The sequence below is a fragment of the Perognathus longimembris genome, chromosome 10, assembly GCF_023159225.1.
Source record: "Perognathus longimembris pacificus isolate PPM17 chromosome 10, ASM2315922v1, whole genome shotgun sequence".
NCBI lineage: Eukaryota > Metazoa > Chordata > Mammalia > Rodentia > Heteromyidae > Perognathus > Perognathus longimembris.
The window spans coordinates 37,798,688-37,817,333 of record NC_063170.1 but is presented as its reverse complement, the minus strand read 5'-3'; the positions used below and the strand labels follow the sequence as shown (position 1 = coordinate 37,817,333).

At 47.8% G+C, this 18,646-nt stretch overlaps 1 protein-coding gene across 2 annotated transcripts in view; it reads left to right on the top strand.

Moving 5' to 3' along the window:
• Sh3bp5 (SH3 domain binding protein 5) overlaps positions 1-18,646 on the top strand; it is a 68,845-nt gene that overhangs the window by 45,010 nt on the left and 5,189 nt on the right. For both annotated transcript variants that reach the window (XM_048355894.1, XM_048355895.1), the window contains exons 4-6: positions 6,997-7,161; positions 16,220-16,350; positions 17,764-17,806. In XM_048355894.1, coding sequence (XP_048211851.1) covers positions 6,997-7,161; positions 16,220-16,350; positions 17,764-17,806 — 339 coding nt within the window. The remainder of the gene's footprint in view (positions 1-6,996; positions 7,162-16,219; positions 16,351-17,763; positions 17,807-18,646) is intronic.

The window sequence follows — 18,646 nt, the reverse complement described above, 5'->3', positions numbered from 1 at the left end:
GGGCCTAGGGAATGAGTAGGTCTGCCTTGCCATCTAGTGTGTTGGTGTCTTCAAGTGTGAGGTGTGTGTGTGTGTGTGTGTGTGTGTGTGTGTGTGTGTGTACACCAGTGTGCCAGAACTGGAGCTTCAACTCAGGGCCTGGACTGTCTTTTCAATTTGTTGCTCAAGGCTGGTACTCTATCAATTGAGCTATAGCTCTACTTGTGGCTTTTTGGTGGTTAGTTAGGGATAAGAGTTTCATGGACTTTCCTGCCCTGGCTGGTTTTGAATCTTGATCTTCAGATCTCAGCCTCTTAAATAGGGTTACAGTCATGAGCCATCTGTACCTGGAGAATTGTCTTTTTTCTTCTCCTCCTGGTCTCCTGCCATTCCCCTCATGGGTTCTCTTCTGGCCTGGAGGCTCAAGGTAGAATGCTTTGAGCCTCCAAGTAGCTCCAAAGCAAGTTGCTGTTGATGGAGTCACTTGGTATGTAACAGGTGAGTCCTCTGCCCCTGCAAATGGCAGAAAACCTGACAACTATTTGTGGCACCCATACTTTTAGTGGGTAACATTTTCTTGAGTGATTACATGTCAGGTAAATAGCATAAGCAATAACTGTTGAACCAAAGGCTCCAGAAACACTTTCTGCTGCTTCTGTGGCTTCTGTTGCTCCTCCTCGTTTTGAAACAATCTCAATGTGTAGTTCCAGCTGGCCTCACACCCCCAAGAGCTGGGATTACAGGCAATTACCATCGTGCCTCACTCACAGTTGTTATTATAGGATTCTCAAGTATACATGAAAGTACAGATAGTAATTAACGAACTCCTCTCTTACCACGGCCACCAGCAACAGTCATGTTTCTTCTCTCCATTTTTTAAAACTATTTTGAAGCTATTCACAGATACACTAACATTTCATCCCCTGGTGCTCAAGTATTTATCTCTAGCAAATAAGAACCTTAAAAGACCACCTCTTAGCCTTGGCATGTAGCTCAGTCATAGAACACTTGCCTAAGTCTGATCAAAAAAAATCTTTGCAACTAAGTTAATAATAGTTTTCTTTATGTATTGCTGCTGAACAGAGATTCATTCTCTACAGTTCTAGAGCACAAGGTTGAGAGACCTACATGAATCCACCAGAGCAGAAGGCATCAAACTAGCTGCCTCGAGCTCTGTGTAATTGTCATTAAGGCACTCTTGCGGCTAGAGCTTCATAACCTAAACTCCCCTGATTAGGTACAACCTCCCCATACTACTGCAGGTAATAGTTCATGTATGTCATCAAGAACCTTGTCCTTTTTTCAGATTTCTTCAGTTGCTTGAAATTTGTGTTCTCTAGCCAGGTACTGGTGTCTCACACCTATAATCCTAGCTACTCAGGAGGCTGAGATCTGAAGTTCATAGTTCAAAGCCAGCCCATGAGACTCTTATTGAGGAAAAAAGCTAAGGGACAGAGACTAGGCCCTGAGTTCAAGCCCCATACCAGCACGTATACACACACAGACAAGCACACGCACACACATACATATGTGACTGGAGCTGTAACTTTTTTTGTCAGTCCTGGGACTTGAATTCAGGACCTGAGCACTGTACCTGGCTTCTTTTTGCTCAAGGCTACCACTCTACCACTTGAGCCACAGTTCCACTTCTGGCCTTTGCTATATATGTAGTATTGAGTAATTGAACCCAGGGCTTCATGTGTACGAGACAAGGACTCTACCACTAGGCCATATTCCCAGCCCCTGTAACTTTATTTTGATGCAATATGACCTTCCCTGGAAAATGTGCTATTGTTCAACCCAGTGACAGAGTGTTGCATCTGTGGTAGATGCATAGAATAGTGGTAACCAATAAAGAAGTACACTAAGAAGCAAAGCTGTATACTTCTAATGGAAACACTGCAAACATACAAGGATAAAGATGATAGGAAAAACAAAAGTGGAATAGCTCAATGGCTACATTGCCTGCTGACATCCTGCTCTGCTAGACAGAGCATTTGTTTACGAAGAGTCTAATGTAGCAATGCATTTTCGTACTTAACCAAGGCTTCCAGGGTATTATCAAAGGCCTTGGCATTGAACGACTTGTTCAAGGTTGTAGACCCAAGACAATGGTCATTTGTCAATGCCAGGAATATGCCCCTTCCCTCCCAGTTCTCTGGATTTAGTCCACCACCTCATAGTGGCCCAATTGTCTACCCAGTCAATGCTAGTTCTGTGCAAGCCCTGGAATGTGTCTTTGTTGCATTTCTGGTGTGGTAAGAGCTGAGGTCCCTAGGGATTGGAGTTCCACAGGGGACCTGTTTGTCCACCATGGGGATGGCAGGAAGTATGGGCAGCAGCTCTGCTCATGATCCCCAGGACTGTGACTGCAGGGACAGAAGCAGGGGAGAGGAGCAGCTGGTCCCCTGGCCTGCTACTACAGAGGAGGGGGAGATTGGAATTCGGGAGCAGAGCTTTGCAGTGGTAGCTGATGCTTTCCAGCTCCTTGATGCCCTTGCTGGGCTGGGGAGTTGTAGCTTTCTAGGTATTTTTCCCCCTTCCCCTCTGGTACTCAAGATTGAACCCAAGGCTTTGCATAGGCGAGGCAAGCATTCTAGCCTAAGCCACATCTCTATGCCATCCTCACCTTTCTGCCCTTGTGCTCTGGAGACCACCATCTGCTCATTAGCTGCAAAAGCTGTCACCAGGCCCGATGCCCAAATTCCAGGTTCTTCCCTGCCCAATGACAGCTCTCTTTGCTCCTTAAGAATGTTAGTGGGTGACGAGGCCACCTTTCAGAGCCTGGGTCTGCAGTAGGCAATCCCGTGGGAGGCTTCTATAATTGGTAGTGCAGGTTTCTGAGACATACTGATGCTTTGTGTGTCCTGGGTGGGAGTGTGGGAAGCCAGACAGAGGGAGGAGAAGGGCATTTGGAGAATGTAGAGGTGGGGGATGGTGGCATATATGGGGGAGGGGAGCAGAGAGAGTGCAGGCTAATTGTGTTGGCCGTGGGCATGTGGCTAGGTAGCTGGAAATATATGAGTTGATGTTGGAGCTGTTACTTCAGAATACCTAGACTTGGCCCTCGGAACAGTGTGTTTTCTTTGGTAGATGCATGAGTTTTAGTCAGGTAGAATGATTGGGCTACATCATTTCCATCTCCTTGAGCCCTGAAACCCTGTGATTGGTTCTAGGGGCCAGAGGGATCTATGTTTGCTGGTGGCTGGGTCTTGACCTTGGGCACTGCTGTCTCGGGTCCCTGTCTCCTGCCTGGATCAGATTCTTGCCATAGGTGGCTTGGTAGCTGGCAGGCTCAGAAGGCAGTGAGGGCAGCAGGAGGAAGCTGGGGAGGAAGTTGAGGGGATCGTGGGTGTTCCATTCTGGCTAGGGTGGGCGGGGAGAGGCTGGCACCTGCTGTGTTCCTGTAGATCAGGAAGGATTGAATGTGGGATGTGCTGTTCCCTGACACCCCAGTGCACATGGCTGTGAGGCTGTGGAAGGTGCCCGTTGTTGTGCAGAGAATAGAAGTATAGGAGGAGCCAGAAATGAGCTGGCTGTGACTAGCCATGATTTGTTGACTCAGGCTCCTGGAGGTACAAGGCCTGGGATGCCCTCCTGTCCGCAGCCATTAGATGAATTGGGGCAGCAAATGGTGCTAATGCAAGGCAGCCTGTGGGTGAACAAAGCTGGACCCAATCCACGATGAATTTCCCCAAGGCTTCCATCTGAAATGTTTTAAGTCAGATTCACCCCTATTCAATCCGAAGCCCCATGGGGAATGGGAATTATCCTGCCAGAAATGACATCAAACATTTTAAATATATGATAAGTAGAGGAAAAAATATATTGGAGCCACATGCAGCTTCTATAATTACCAACCTCTAGCCAATCCTATTTCTTCCTTATATACTCCCACCCCGAGCTCTTCCTTCTGCTTCTAGCTAGGTTTCTTTTTTCTTTCTTTCTTTTACATTTTTGGTGGTACTAGGGTTTGAACACAGGGTCTTACACTTGCTTGGTTTGCTTGCTAGCCTGACTCTGTGCCACTTGAGCCATGCCCCCAGTCCAGTTTTTTGCTGGTTGATTGGAGATAGAGTCTAGTGAACTCTTCTGCTCTAGATTTTAGCTTCCTGAGTAGTTAAGATGATAAGCATGAGCTACTGGCACCTTGCCTACCTATGTTTTGAAGCAAGTAATAGCTTGCTGTATTATTTTATTTGCTTGTTAGTCTGTTTCATCCGCAGCCTCCTGAGTGCTGTAACTACAAGCATGAATCTCCACACTCAGCCTGCAACTAATATTTTTTAATTTTTAAATAGTTTAACTTCAGAGCAAGACAGAGGAAAAACAGCTTGAACTTTGTCTTTTCTACCCCCCCGCCCCAAGGAATCTTTGGCTCTATTACATATTAACAGCTACACAGCCATCTACTAATCCAGCTGTAAACTCCCTTGGCCATTTCAGACTGCTCAGTTTTCTCAAAATTCTCTAATGCTAAATACATCTTCATAACATATATTGTTGGGAGAAAGAATCCAATGTTAAAGTGATAATGGCTAAGGCTGTACATGAAACCTTTGGGACTGAGTGAAAAGCCATGTTCCATATGTTTGACCCATTTTCAGATCTGTGAAAAGATGACCCCAAGTCTGGGGTTTGGTTCATACATTTTCCTAGCATGTGTGAGGCCTTGAATTTTACCCCCAACACTGCAAAGTGAAGTAAAATAGAAAAAGAACCCAGAAAAATTGAGTTAAGTGGAAATAGCAAAAAGCTATGACATAAGCTAGCAAAGTTTGAGGTGGATCAACAGCTCATTTCCTGGATCCCCTTTGTTACTCTGTGATTGCTTTGACCCTGTGCTGGGGCTATAGCCACAGCAGAGCCACTGGCTCTGACTAATCCCCAGAAAAATCTCTTTAGGTTTCAAGTGGAAAAGGCATTTAGTGGATAGGGAAGGCATGCAGAGGGCCTGTGCCTTGAGTGGGGGGTATCATGGGGGGGGTTGTTTGTTTTTTTTATTTTTTTATCTGCTGGGTGCTGTCCCTGAGCGCTTTTGGCTCTACCACTTTGAGCCACAGAGCCACTTGCAATTTTTTACTGGTTAATTGGAGATAAAGCCAGGCTGGCTTTGGACACAATCTTCAACTCTCAACCTCTTGAGTAGTTAGGATAACAGGCGTGAGCCACCGGCACCAGCAAGGGAGTATAGTTTTGATAGGCAGAGAAACCTTGACTGTTGTGTGCTTCCTGGTATCTCATTCACGCACTTGGGTAAATGGGGTTCCAATTGTTTCACAGAGCTCTGAGGAAATGCACTGGAAGGGAGGAAAGGCAGAAGCCTTTGAGGATCAGCTTCTTGGACCCCACTGTAATGAAAGTCACTTACCCTGTTCAACACCTGTACTTCTAGCATTTTCACTTAGATTAGGCCTCCAACCCCTATGTGATTCTATGTGGTATGTGTGTGTGTGTATACGTATATATACGTATGTATATGTGTGTGCGCATTTGCGCCAGTACTGGGGTTTGCATTCAGGATCTCATGCTTTTGCTTGGCTTTTGCACTCAAAATTGAGGCGCTACCACTTGAGCCACACCTCCACATCTGGCCTTTGGCCGGTTAATTGGAGATAAGGGTCTTTTGGATTTATTCTGACTGGCCTCAAACTGCCATTATAGGCATGAGCCATAGGTGCTCAGGTTCCAAGTTATTCTTTAAAATTTCTCTACATGGAGTCTGTACCATAAAAGTTAGTTTCCACTGGGCACTGGTGGCTCATACCTGTAATCCTCGCTACTCAGAAGGCTGAGATCTAAGGGTTGTGGTTCAAAGCCAGCCCAGGCAGGTAAGTCCGTGAGACTCTTATCTCCAGTTAACCACAAGAAAACCAGAAGTGGCGCTGTGGCTCAAAGTAGTAGAACGCTAGCCTTGAGCTGAAGAGGTCAGGAACAGCACCCATGCCCAGAGTTGAAGCTCCACTGATGGACCAAAAAATAAATAAAAATTAGTTTCCATGAGTCATGGTCTTTCCTGCATGAGCTGGCTTTGAACCCTGATTCACAGATCTCAGCCTCCTGAGCATCTTGTTAGTTGGATGTGTGTGATATGGGATGGCAGAAGACAAGGCTTCTGATGCCACCATTCAGGAGAGAGAGGGATTGTGGACACTTGAGAAACTCTCCAGGGATTTGCAGAAGCACGTCCTGTGAGGTCACCTCATAAAGGCTCCTCTTCCTCCTCGCCGAGTATTGCTTTCCTCATTGGGTACTTGTTAGATTTCACAGTGAGGGCATGAAGAGGCGCAAGACCATGTGTGGCACATTGTGCAGCCATGATTTGGAAGGGCCCCCACCAAGGCATCTGGTTTTGCTTGAAGAAGGAAGAGGTTCAAAGCTGTAAGAAATTCCTGCCCATAATCCTAGCTACTCAGGAGGCTGAGATCTGAGGTGCAAGGTTCAATGCCGGCCCCCGCAGGAAAGATTGTGGAGCTCTGGTTCAAGTGGTAGAGTGCTAGACTTGAGCAGAGTAGCTAAAGGACAGTGTCCAGGCCTGAGTTCAAGCCCCAGTGCCATCACAAAAGGAGTGGAGGGTGAAAGGGAAAGCAAAGCAAAGCAAGGAAAGAAGGGGGATAAGGAAGGGAAAAGAAAGGAAGTAAGGAAAGGAAGAAGGAAGAAAAAAAGGCTCAGAATTCAAGCAGGAGCCACAGTTTGGGGGAGACAGGGGAGTTCAATTCTTATAGAATTGAAATTCCAAGATTTCCTAAAACGTAAAAGGAAATACAGATCCCATTTTGGAAAACATTGGGTTCCCGTGGGCCGGATGACTCTCTTGGCGCTGGCCTGAGGCTATGGGAGGCTGTGATGAAGTGTGCCTTACCCCTCCCCGTGCCTTTGTGGGCAGATGGGGGCTGGAGTGAGAGCAGCGCTGGACAGAGGTGTCTTCCGTCCTTGGCTTTTCTTGTGAGTGGTAGAGTGGCTTTCACGGAGCGCCCGACATTGCCCGAGGTCTCACAGGGCTCTTTCCTCACACAGGCTCAGCTGGAGGCGCAGAAAGCCACACAGGACTTCCAGAGGGCCACCGAGGTTCTCCGGGCTGCCAAGGAAACCATCTCTCTGGCAGAGCAGCGGCTGTTGGAGGACGACAAACGGCAGTTTGACTCTGCCTGGCAGGAGATGCTGAATCACGCCACCCAGAGGGTAGGAGTCACTCTGTGTGTGTGTCTGTGTGTGTGTGTGTGCGTGCATGTATGCAAGTGTGCATGTGTGTGAGTGTGCACATACATCTATGCACTTGCACAATGATTCCTTCTAAGTGATGGTAACAGACTTCCAGGCAGCCCCAGAAGGCTCTCTGGAGGGCCCAGGTGTCTGCTCCATATGGCTCTAAGCCATACCCGGGTAGGATGGTGAAGCTGTTTTCCTCATATGGTCTGAGGTGTGTGCAGTTCAGATGGTCACTGAAGTGCTGGCAGTGGACTCCCCCGAGGGCTCAGTGTGTTCACCAGCATCTGTCCCTGCTGAGCGCAGGAGAGAGGTCTGGATTTGGCATCCCAGGGTGCTTCCTTGATCAACAGTTTCCATCTACTCCAGGTCTGCCCCTGCGGGCAGAGGGGTGTGGCAGTGGAAGGCAGGGGTCATGGTAGCTTAGACCAGAATCAAGTAGGCACTTAGGCCTGGACTTCAGGGCACGACCATGTAGTCAGAAGGTGTGCTTGTTTTTCATGCCCATACTAGGGCTTGAACTCAGAACTTTTGTTGTCTCAGAACGTTTTTGCTCAGTGGTAGTGCTTCTACCATTTGAGCCATAGTTTCACTTCCAGCCTTTTGGTGGTGGTTAATTGGAGAGAGGAGTCTCTCAGACTTTTTTGTTTGTTGTGGGGCTTGAACTCTGGGCCTGGGTGCTGTCCCTGAGCTCTTCAGCTCAAGGTTAGCGCTCTACCACTTGAGTCATAATGCCACTTCCAGTTTTCTGGTAGTTAATTGGAGATAAGAGTCACATGGACTTTCCTTTCCCAGGCTGGCTTTGAACCGTGGTCCTCAGGTCTCAGTCTCCTGAGTAGCTAGGATTACAGGCGTGAGCCACTGGCTCCCGGCCCTTTCAGACTTTTCTATCTGGGCTGCCTTAGAACCAGGATCCTTAGATCTACTTAGCCTCCTGAGTAGGTGGAATTACAGTGAGAAGTGGTGAGGACTATCTTTATCTGTCGGGCTCAGTCGCCTCTCCCGGAGTTGGGAACAAGGCTCAGCTAGGTTTCTCGCCACCCCCTTTTCTTGTCCTCTCTCCTGGACACCTGGCCGGCAGATATCCAAGATGGGATGGAGGGTCAGGGCCGACCTCACACGCGCGCGGCTGGACGAGAAAGAGTGCCCGCTCCTTACCGGTAAACAAAATCAGGCGTATGCAAGTCTCGGAGAAAGCTTCTAGAGCCAACTGATTTATTAAGGCAGAGTAAAGGGAGGTGATAGCGAGAGAGGGCGATCGGCCAAGATGCTGATAGGCTGAAAGCTGTCACATGATCCCCTTGAGCTAACGTCACTTGAAAGCGCCGAGCCAGGGCGAGACTGGAAGGCGCCTGGGCTGGCGGGAGAGTTGGGGGCTGGGAGCAAAGCCAGTTCTTCTGGTTCCGGACCCAGAGAATGTAGCCTGCTTCCGCATTCCCCTAGGGCTTGGGGGGAAGGGCGTCAAGCCCCCCCATCAAGTCTAAAGGCTGGATCCCAACATTTATCCACTATGTGAATTACTGGGTTTTATGGCATTAATGTTTGGCTCTTTACCAGCCAGGATCTCCTCAGAATCAGAAGTGATACTACCTTAGTGGATCTATTTGATCTGCTATTACAAAATGCCAGAAACGGAGTGGCTTATAAAGCACAGAAATGTATTCCTCACAGTTGTGGAGGCTGAAGACGACACTGGCAGTGTGGGGTGTGGTGAGGCCTTGGTCCATAAGGGGCGGTCTTCTCACTACGTCCTATGCTGTACAGGGCTCATGAGCGATCTTGGACCTTTTTTATAAAGGGCACAGGTCCCACCTATGTGACCTAATTCCTTTAAATAGCAATCCACTAGGGAGTGAGTGTCAGTAGATGAGTTGTAGGAAGCACAAACAGTTGGACCCTAGCAAGCAGAGCAATTTTTTGGCCAATAAGGACTTGGTTTCCCCACCTTTCTCCACTGGGTTTCCTTGAAGTCATACAGAAGGGGTCCCTTCTCTTGGGCCTGGCTCCCCTTTGTACCCTCTTCCCTCTCTGCTGAGGCATAAGGGTTCCAAATAGCTGGTTTAGGCGTGGTTTGCTGTAGGGCGGCTACACTCTGGACCATGGCCGTTCCTGGAAGAAGTTTGGAGGAGAGGGCTGGGGGGTCACAGTTCTAGTCCTGATGAGAGGCTGGCTGTGTGTAGGACTGGAATTGAAGAGCCAAGAGTTAATGCCAATGGCCTCTCCCTTTTAAGGGTCATCTGCCACGGTAGCTCATGTCCTGTAGGATCTGATGGTGGCCTTAAGTAGCTTTAAATAGAAAGCTGGTATGGAAAGGAGTCAAATCTAATGTGACTTCATACTGCCTCTACCAACCCTGAAGACAGGCAGGGCTTTGTGTGGCCTGGAGTCTCCTGCCCCCTAGTGGACTCATGTCCTTAGATGTAAACTCGGGAAAATAAAGCTGGGGCTGGAAACCTCAAAATTTTATAAGCCAAAGCCTGACACATATTAAAAAAAAAAAAAAAAACCAGAAAATAAAAATAGCCAGGTGCTGATGGCTTACCACATACGCTGGTACATTCTGTAATCCCAGCAGTTAGGAAGTAGAAGAATGACAACACTTGGGAGTCTCGGCAGTGGACATTGGGAGCCCCATGTTCTCCACATGTAACAACACTCAGGGCCAAAGCACAGCCTTCTGCTCAGCACTGGGACAGGAAGCTGCTGCAGCAGGGTGGGGGGCTGCTAAGCCTGCAGCCCAGCAGATCCCCATGGGCGCGGGACGAAGGTCCCTGCCACTCATCCACGAGAGCACTGGGAATCCGCGCCCCTCCAGCCTTCGCTGCTTTGGAGAGGGTGATAGTTCTTATTCTCTGAGTCAGGAGGGCTGGCAGCCTGGGAGGGAGGACTTGGCTTTTCTAATGTCTACAAGGGACCAGCTGGAGGAAGAGGGCAATGTGGCTTGGAGAGAGGGAGGCACCCCCTGTTTAAGAGGGGATGGCATACAGCCTGCATCTCTGCCCTAGTCCCAGGGTTGACATGAGGCCTGGGATGGTGTATGAGCAGCTACTTAGCATAGGTGCTCTGATGGGACTGAGAGGGGCCCACCTTCTGGGGTGTCTCTGGCACACAGAGTAGGCACAGAAGGAATCAGAAATGGTTTGAAATTGTATGGTGAAGCTGGCTTTCCTCCCTGGAAGAGGGGACCAGGGCATAGCTCTGTGGACTGAGATGTTAGGGTGGAACTGAGAACAGAAAGGCCTTGGGTTGGCCAGGAGCTGAGTGAATCAGAACGGAAGTGAACAGCTGTGTGGCATTTGTCTGCATGGGACCCAGCAGGGAGGTTGAGGCAGGTCAGGCATGGGATTCCAGCAGCTCCATATCTTCTGTGAGCTGCTGTGAGCAGGGGTTGGGGCTGAGTACTCTCCCTATGATCCTGGGTCTTGGGCCCCATCCTGCTGCATGGGGAGGGGCAGTCAGCCATTCTCATTCCCAGCTGTCACTGTGCCACTGGCCCAGGAGAAGGAAGAGCAGAGGCCTTAGTGCTGGCAGTGACCAGCCTGTGTGTTTGGGCCAAGGCCTGCTGTCCCCTGCCTGCTCAGACCTCGGTGTGGGCCTCAGACCCTCCACTAGTGTGTGGTGAGATGCTTGGCATTTGAAGCATCCCTGTAGGCTCATCCCCAGGGATGCATGAAAAGATCTTTGTCAGGAAGATCCCTCTGGGTATGCTTTAGGGCTTCCAGAAGGAACTGAGAATCAGCTTGTGGATTACCCCAGAACCCAGTCCTGGGGCTTGGACTCAGGGCGTGAGCACTGTCCCTGGCTTCTTTTTGCTCAAGGCTAGCACTCTGTCACTTGAGCCACAGCGCCACTTTTGGGGTTTTCTATATATGTGGCACTGAGGAATTGAACCCAGGATTTCATGTATACAAGTCAAGCAGTCTACCACTAGGCCATATTCCCAGCCCCCGGATGATTGTTTTCTTAGCGAAGTTCACCTGAACCCTTCCTTGCAGCTCAGGGCAAGGAAGCTGAGAGCTGAACAGTGTTGTCTTCCTTTGTCTTGTGTGATCATCCCATGGGAATAGCAAGCCATGCTTAGGGACTCATGGTTAAGACTCAGGGGCGAACTTTAGCCTCCTTTTCCATTTCTCCAAACACCATGTATTTGCGACTCCTCTCCAGTGCCACCCCTTCTATTGCAGCCCCTCTGAGCTGCCACAGCCACCCCAGCCTCTGGGATCCTTCCCTGCCTTGATTGATGGTCACTCTGCTGGGAGTGTTCATAAGCTCACTGGGCTGACAAGCCAGGGCTTGGTCTCTGGTTGTCCTGTACCAGGCCTTGTTGGGGTCAGCTGCACCTTTAAGGGGCCACAGCTGACCTCAGCCTGTCCCTCCCCTTCCTGTCTTTAACCGGAAGAGAAGGAAGTCTGACATCACTTAAGGGACAGCTCCTTGGGACCAATCAGGGGCCCCTCTCTTGTGCCCGCCTTTAGGGTATATCTAGGAGGTTCCTCATTTGAATAAACAGAAGCCCTAGAGGCTTTCTCCAGGTGCCCACACGTCCGTGTCGTTCTTGGCGGCTTTGGGGCACCCTGCGACCACATGCCACCGAGGCTACCCGTGGCCATCGCTCCCTCGTGAGCGATAATGGACCACCCAGGAAGGGGCAGAAAAAGCCCCTTCCCCCCCCCCAAGCGAGGGGAATTCGAGAGAGAGACGAGGCTACCTGTGGCCATCACTCCCACATGAGAGCAATAAAGGGCCACCCAGGAAGGGGCGGAAAAGCCCCTTCCCCCCCAAGCAAGGGGAAGTCGAAAGAGAGAGATCCCACAAGGCCTTGCACATACTAGGTGCATAATCTGTGTACACAACTCTGAATTGGATATTGTGATGGGATGGAAGAGCTACTTGCAGAGATGGGAGAAGGGCTCTTGGAGTCCACACCTAATACCTGGTTAACATGGGTTTCAAGAAGGATGAGGTGTGGGCTGGGAATATGGCCTAGTGGTAAAGTGCTCATCTCATATACATGAAGCCCTGGGTTCGATTCCTCAGCACCACATATATAGAAAAAGCCAGAAGTGGCGCTGTGGCTCAAGTGGCGGAGTGCTAGCCTTGAGCAAAAAGAAGCCAGGGACAGTGCTCAGGCCCTGAGTTCAAGCCCCAGGACTGGCAAAAAAAAAAAAAAAAGAAGAAGGGTGAGATGGCCAGAGCTACCTTAAGAGATTTCATTATTGCTTTCCCAGAAGCTCTGCTCATGTTCCCTGAAGTGTCACCCTTCCATACCTGTTCCTGTTCCTGTGCCACCCTCTTCCCCTCTAACTCTCCCTCCCCCATCTCCCTCGCCCCCCGCCCCCCATCCCCACCCCACCCACCTCTCCCTGTCCACTGCCACTGCACACAGTCTGTGCCGGATTCTAGGCTGCAGATGGAGGAGCTCCTTGTTGCCTGGAGACAGATAAGGGGATCTGCTTGGCTGCCCTTTCTCTTGATGGGGAAGCTGTGTGTATGGGGGGGGGGGGGCTCTGTCAAAAGGTTGTGTGTATGTGTGGGGAGATTTGGCAAGATAACATAGATGAGAACAGATAGAGGGTGAGACGGTGGGTGGGGCTGTGTGCACCACCTCTTTGTTCTCCACTGGAAATATTGCCAGTGCGTGGAGCTTTCTGTGTAATTTTAGAAAGCTTCCATTTGTAGCCTAGGGGTTCAGAGAAAATGGGCTTCCTGTATATGGCTTGGAAGCCCTGTTTTGAGGTGATGTTTCCTGTTCAGTGGTCTTAACTTGGAGCTTTAATGACCCAGTCTCTTAGACGTGCACCCAGAGGGCTCCTCCTGATACAGATCTTTTCACGAACAAATCACTCCCATTGTGTCGTCTGCTGAGCTTGGGGTTTTGAGTTTTCATGTTAGTAAACCCTGAAATCTTAGGATTTCACACAATACTGAGGAGTTGCTGATGCTTCTCCAAGTGTTAAGAATGAGATGCTGGTAGCATGTTGTAAATACCTGATGGTAGAAGCAAAAGGCAAAGATTCCTTTGCCTCGGTTGGGTCTCAGTTGAGAAGTCATTTTAATAAGCACAGTACTTCATGCTCTGATCCTTCCTATTTTCCTTCTGTTTTTACTGCCTTTAAAATTAACTCAAGCCTTTGTTAAAAGATACATGTTTTTAATAAAGTAAAAGCATAATTGTGATACAAATGCAAAATGTTCTCATGGCAAAAATTTCATTTAACTTGTTAAGGAGGGAATCACTACATAGGACATTTCAGTTCCCTGTCTGAATTCAAAAAAGAATTCAAATGCATGTTTGTGCAGGTAATCAGCAATGCCAAAGATTTAGAAATAGATGTCAACTTGCTGATTATTCTCAGAATATCTGATAACTAACTGCGTTTTCACCAGGACATAATTCATCTTCATTTCTGAATAAGAATCGTTTGTGTCTGTTTTTGGCAACTTTCAAGATTGAAAAATATCCCTAAGACAAAGTCAGAGATGGCCCGGACAGCCTCTAGACAGGACACTGAGTCATTTTTGTGCCTGTAACTTTTTTGCCCTTTTCAAAATTATTGTTGTAAGTATCCAAGACTGACTGTCTGATGACAGTACAGAACACCAGCCACCTCCTGTTGTGGGCTTCTCCACTAACCACTAACCAGGATCTTTCTAACATTGTAGACCAAGGGGCATGGCCCTCTGGGCTCATCTCTGATGCTCCTTGGGTAAATAGAAGCTAACTCTTTAACTTCGCTCCTGTTTTTTTGATCCATTTTATGACACTGGGCTGTAAGCAGAAGACAGATTGCCTGCTGCTTCTGTGGACCAGACTGCTGTGTGTCTTAAGGGTGTACTAGAGCTTGAACTCAGGGTTTAAGCACTATTTCTTAGCTTTTTCCACTCTAGGGTGGCACTCTACCACTTTGGCTTTTTGTTGTTGATGGTGGTTAATAGGAGTCTCACAGACTTTCCTGACTGAGCTGGCTTTGAACCGTGATCCTCAGATCTCAGCCTCCTGAGTAACTAGGATTAAAGGCATGAACCACTGGTGCCCCACTTCAAACTGCTTTTGACTTCCTTCCTCTTCCTCCTGTCAGTCCTCATTTTGATATTTTCTTTAGGAAAGAAAGGAAAGAACTAATACTGCCCACTTGTCCAGTCCAAGTGTGAGCTGCCTTGACTTTGACCATTGCTCAGTCAACATTGTTTTAACTCATTATTGTTATCAACAGTCTTGTGTTCTCACTGGAACTAATGTCTATTTGTTTATTCTTTTGAAAGTCTTAAAGTCTGATATAAATAACTTGGTTTTGTTTATATGTAAAGTTTGACTCTTCTGAATCCTGTAGTCTTTGTGCCTGGCCAATAATTGGGAAAAGACTACACAGTTAACATCATGGTTGTCTTGTTGGACTGAGTGCTGCCATGCCTGCCTGGTATTGCTAGTTCTTAGTACCCACTGGTGCCCACCCGGCCATTTTCTTGCCTGTTCATCCCTGCAGAAGCAGCTCAAGGTGGCCTCTTAGAATCAAGAAGTCTGGGTAGGAGTAGATATTGATTGGTTGAAGCTGAGTGCTTCAAAACTTTGTCTGATTTTTATTTTCCCATTTTCTTTCCGTCATGGCCAAGCCAAATCTGGCTAGTTTTACCTGACAATACTTTTTCAATATAAAATACTATTATCTTGAGAAATTAGTTTAATCTTAGATTACCTGTTAATTTCCTCAAAGAAGTATGAATGTATGTATGTTTTTATTTTTTTATGATGAAACAAGTTCTCACTATGGCCCTGGTTGGCCTTGAATACTAGATCCTCTTGCTTAAGAATCCTGAGTGCTGTGATTATAGGTATGAACTATTATGGCCAGCTTAAAATAAAACCTTTTTTTTTTTTTTTGCCAGTCTTGGGGACTGAACTCAGGGGCTGAGCACTGTCCTTGGCTTCCTTTTGCTTAAGGCGAGCACTCTACCTCTTGAGTCACAACACCACTTCCAGCCTTTTCTTTTTTTAAATTAATTTTTTTTCTTTATTGTCAAAGTGTGATACAGAGGGGTTACAGATTCATATGAAAGGCAGTGAGAACATTTCTTGTTCTACTTGTTACCTCCTCCCTCATTCCCCTCTCTCCCCCCAAGAGTTGTGCAGTTGGTTTACACCAAATGGTTTTGTAAGTGTTGTTTTTTGAATGGTTTGTCCTTTTGTTCTTTGTCTCTCGATTTTGGTATTCCCTCTCCCTTCTCCAGTTCTATTACCCCTATAAACAGTATCCAGGATACTCGGATGTGATACAGTGGTAGTGAGGGTACAGCCACAGGAAGGGAGTACAAGAGAAACAAAACTAAACAAACCAATCATTCAAACAAACAGACAAGGAAAAAGAGAGAAAAAAAGTAGTACGAGTTCACATGGCATGTTGTGAATAATTACAACAGTGGTATAACTCTTGTTTTTGTAATGTGGAGTTCATTTCACTTGGCATCTTCTTATATGATCATATGGGTGTGCTATTGGGGTATTTTGGTCTTCTACCATGACTAGCCTATTCCTGTACTAGCTATTCCCTATGAGGGGACACCATATGGTTTATGTTTCTTTGGGTCTGGGTCACTTCACTTAGTATGATTTTTTTCCAAGTCCTTCCATTTCCTTACAAATGAGGCAGTGTCATTCCTTCTGATGGAGGCATAGAATTCCATTGTGTATATGTACCACATTTTCCTGATCCACTCATCTGCTGAGGGGCATCTCGGTTGGTTCCATGTTTTAGCAATGATAAGTTGTGCTGTGATGGACATAGTTGTGCTGGTGGCTTTATTGTTGTCTTGCCTGTAGTCTTTCGGGTAGATGCCCGAAAGTGGGGCTACTACTTCGCCTTTTTCTACATATGTGGTGCTGAGGAATCGAATCCAGGACTTCATGTATGTGAGCCAAGCACTCTACTGCTAAGCCATATTCCCAGCCTCCCCCAAAGAAACATTTTTGTGATATAAGTAATACCCCAACTTGGAGCTGTTCTGGCTTGACAAGGCTGACCTCTGTTGTTGTTTGAAGGTCATGGAGGCAGAACAGACCAAGACAAGAAGTGAGCTGGTGCACAAGGAGACTGCAGCTAGGTACAATGCTGCCATAGGCCGCATGAGGCAGCTGGAGAAGAAACTCAAGCGAGCCATTAACAAGTCCAAGTAAGTGTGGGTAGTCTTCCCTGGGGACTGTGGGGTTTGTCTCTCCCACATTTTTGCCTCACACTAAGATCCCCTGCCAGGTCTCCTTGCTCTCCTGTATGACTCCTAGAGCGTGAGGCAGGGAGGATGAGGAAACAGCCCCTCCAAATATGACCCACTTGGGAGACAGACATAAAGGACTAACAGAAGCAGACCATTATATAGCTTGTCTCTGTGGCTGACAGTGAGGGCAAGGCCCTGTTTCTCAGTTTACTTGGCAGCACAATTTGTATTTACTATACATATTTCTCTGGACTGCTCTAAGACTACTTTAAATAGAGATTTAGCCAGGTGCAGGTGGCTCGCACCTGTAATTCTAGCTACTCAGGAGGCTGAGATCTAAAGACTGCAGTTTAAAGCCAGCCCCAGCAGGAAGTTTGTGAGATTTTTTTTATCTTCAGTTAGTCACCAAAAAGTCAGAAGCGGAGCTATGGTTCAAGTGGTAGACAGCCAGCCTCAAGCAAAACAAAAACATCTATGAGAGAGCTCCCAAGCCCTGAGTTCAAGCTCTATAGGGGTGGAGGGATATTACACTCTTTCCAAGCTCTTCTCATTCACCCTTATTTGGACAAACCAACAGTTAAACAATGTCCTTGCCATCATTTAGTCGATAACGATGCAGGACTCAGCTTCAAGGAGAGCACAGTAGACACTGATCTAGCCTACTATCTATACCAAAGCTCCTACAAAAAAGGAAGTGGTTCTGTGGCTTAAGTGGCAGAGTGCTAGTTTTGAGTACAAAAGCTCAGGGACAGCACGCAGGCCCTGAGTTCAAGCTCGAAGACACGCATGCATGCACACATGCACGCACGAGCATGCGCACCAAATTTTTCTGGCTGACCAGAATCTAGGGAAATAGGAGAAAGCTGGCATTCCTTGTCCTCTGCCTATCCTGTGACCTAGTTGGATCTGTCAGCCATCTAATTCTTCTACCTGGCCTCAGTCCAGGAGGACCAATCTGAGCCCTCTGCTAATGGTGGCCCTGCTGTGCCTAGCAAGGGAGGAGCAGTGCTGTTTTCTCTTCTGCACTTGACCTCAGCAGAGGTGGTTTAGGCAACCTCTTCCCCGAGCCTATCTGATCTTCATCCCTGGGGAGTGGATCGAGGCCACCTTCACTGCTGGACATGCTTGTGTGGCCTCCAGTGGCCTCCTTAGGGTAGGAGGCACCAGGATGCAGGGTCCCAGTATGTGGAGAGGAGCCTCCTGGTTCTGCCTGGTGTATCAGTCAGGCCCCAGAGGCTTCAACTTCACTGCACGGTCTTGTCACAGTTCATGAAATCCTAGACGGCTGATTAAGCCAGCTGCCGCTACATTTTATGGAGTTCATTGTGTTAATCTTTCTACTCTGACCATTTTCTTTCCTGTCTTCTGCAGGCCTTATTTTGAACTCAAGGGAAAATACTACGTGCAGCTTGAGGTATGTATGGCCTTAGATTCGTTGCTGATGGGTTTTTCATTTGACCCTTTTGTGGTAGCAGGCCTTCAAAAAGAACCCATGTGATAAGGAAAGAACATAGAGATGCATTCTTTGGTTTTCAGGCCTCAGAATGGACTTGGTTGGCCAGGATGGCTTATGCCTATAAATCCTAACAATTTGCAATCTGAATAGTATGGTTTGAAGCCAGCCTGGGTCGACAAATCCGAGACTCTTACCTGCACTTAACTAGCAAAAAAGCCAGAAATTAAGGTGTGACTCAAGGTTTGCACGTACGCACATACACACAGATGATCTCAGTTGGGTTTTCAATGGTGTCTGAACCTAGTTGTTCTTCAGTCTCTATATTGTAATGGCGAGTGGCATGACTCCTAGGACTAGAGGCAGCCCCATCTCACATCTGCCAAATTGGAATCACTGGCAAGGCCAGCAAGCTTAGTTGTAACCCATTCAGGGATTCAGACACAAGTTTGAGAAGTGGATGGGGGAACCAGGTGGCTAGGCTGAGGCCTATTTTTGGTGCTGGCACTTGGGCTTGAACTCAGAACCTTACACTCTGCCCTAGCTTTTCCCACTAAACACTGGTGCTCTACCACTTAAAACACACCTCTGTTTCTGACTTCTTGGTGGTTAGTGGGAGATAAGTCTTTCAAATTTGTCTGTCTGGGCTGCAAACCAGGATCTTCAGATCTCAAGCTCCTGAGTTAGCTAGGATTCCAGGCATGAGCCATGGGTAACTGACTAAGCTGGACCTGGCCAGGCCGTGGGACTTCTGTGTGCATGTGCAGTGTTCTTCCCTGGAGGCTGTACTCCACTCAGAAT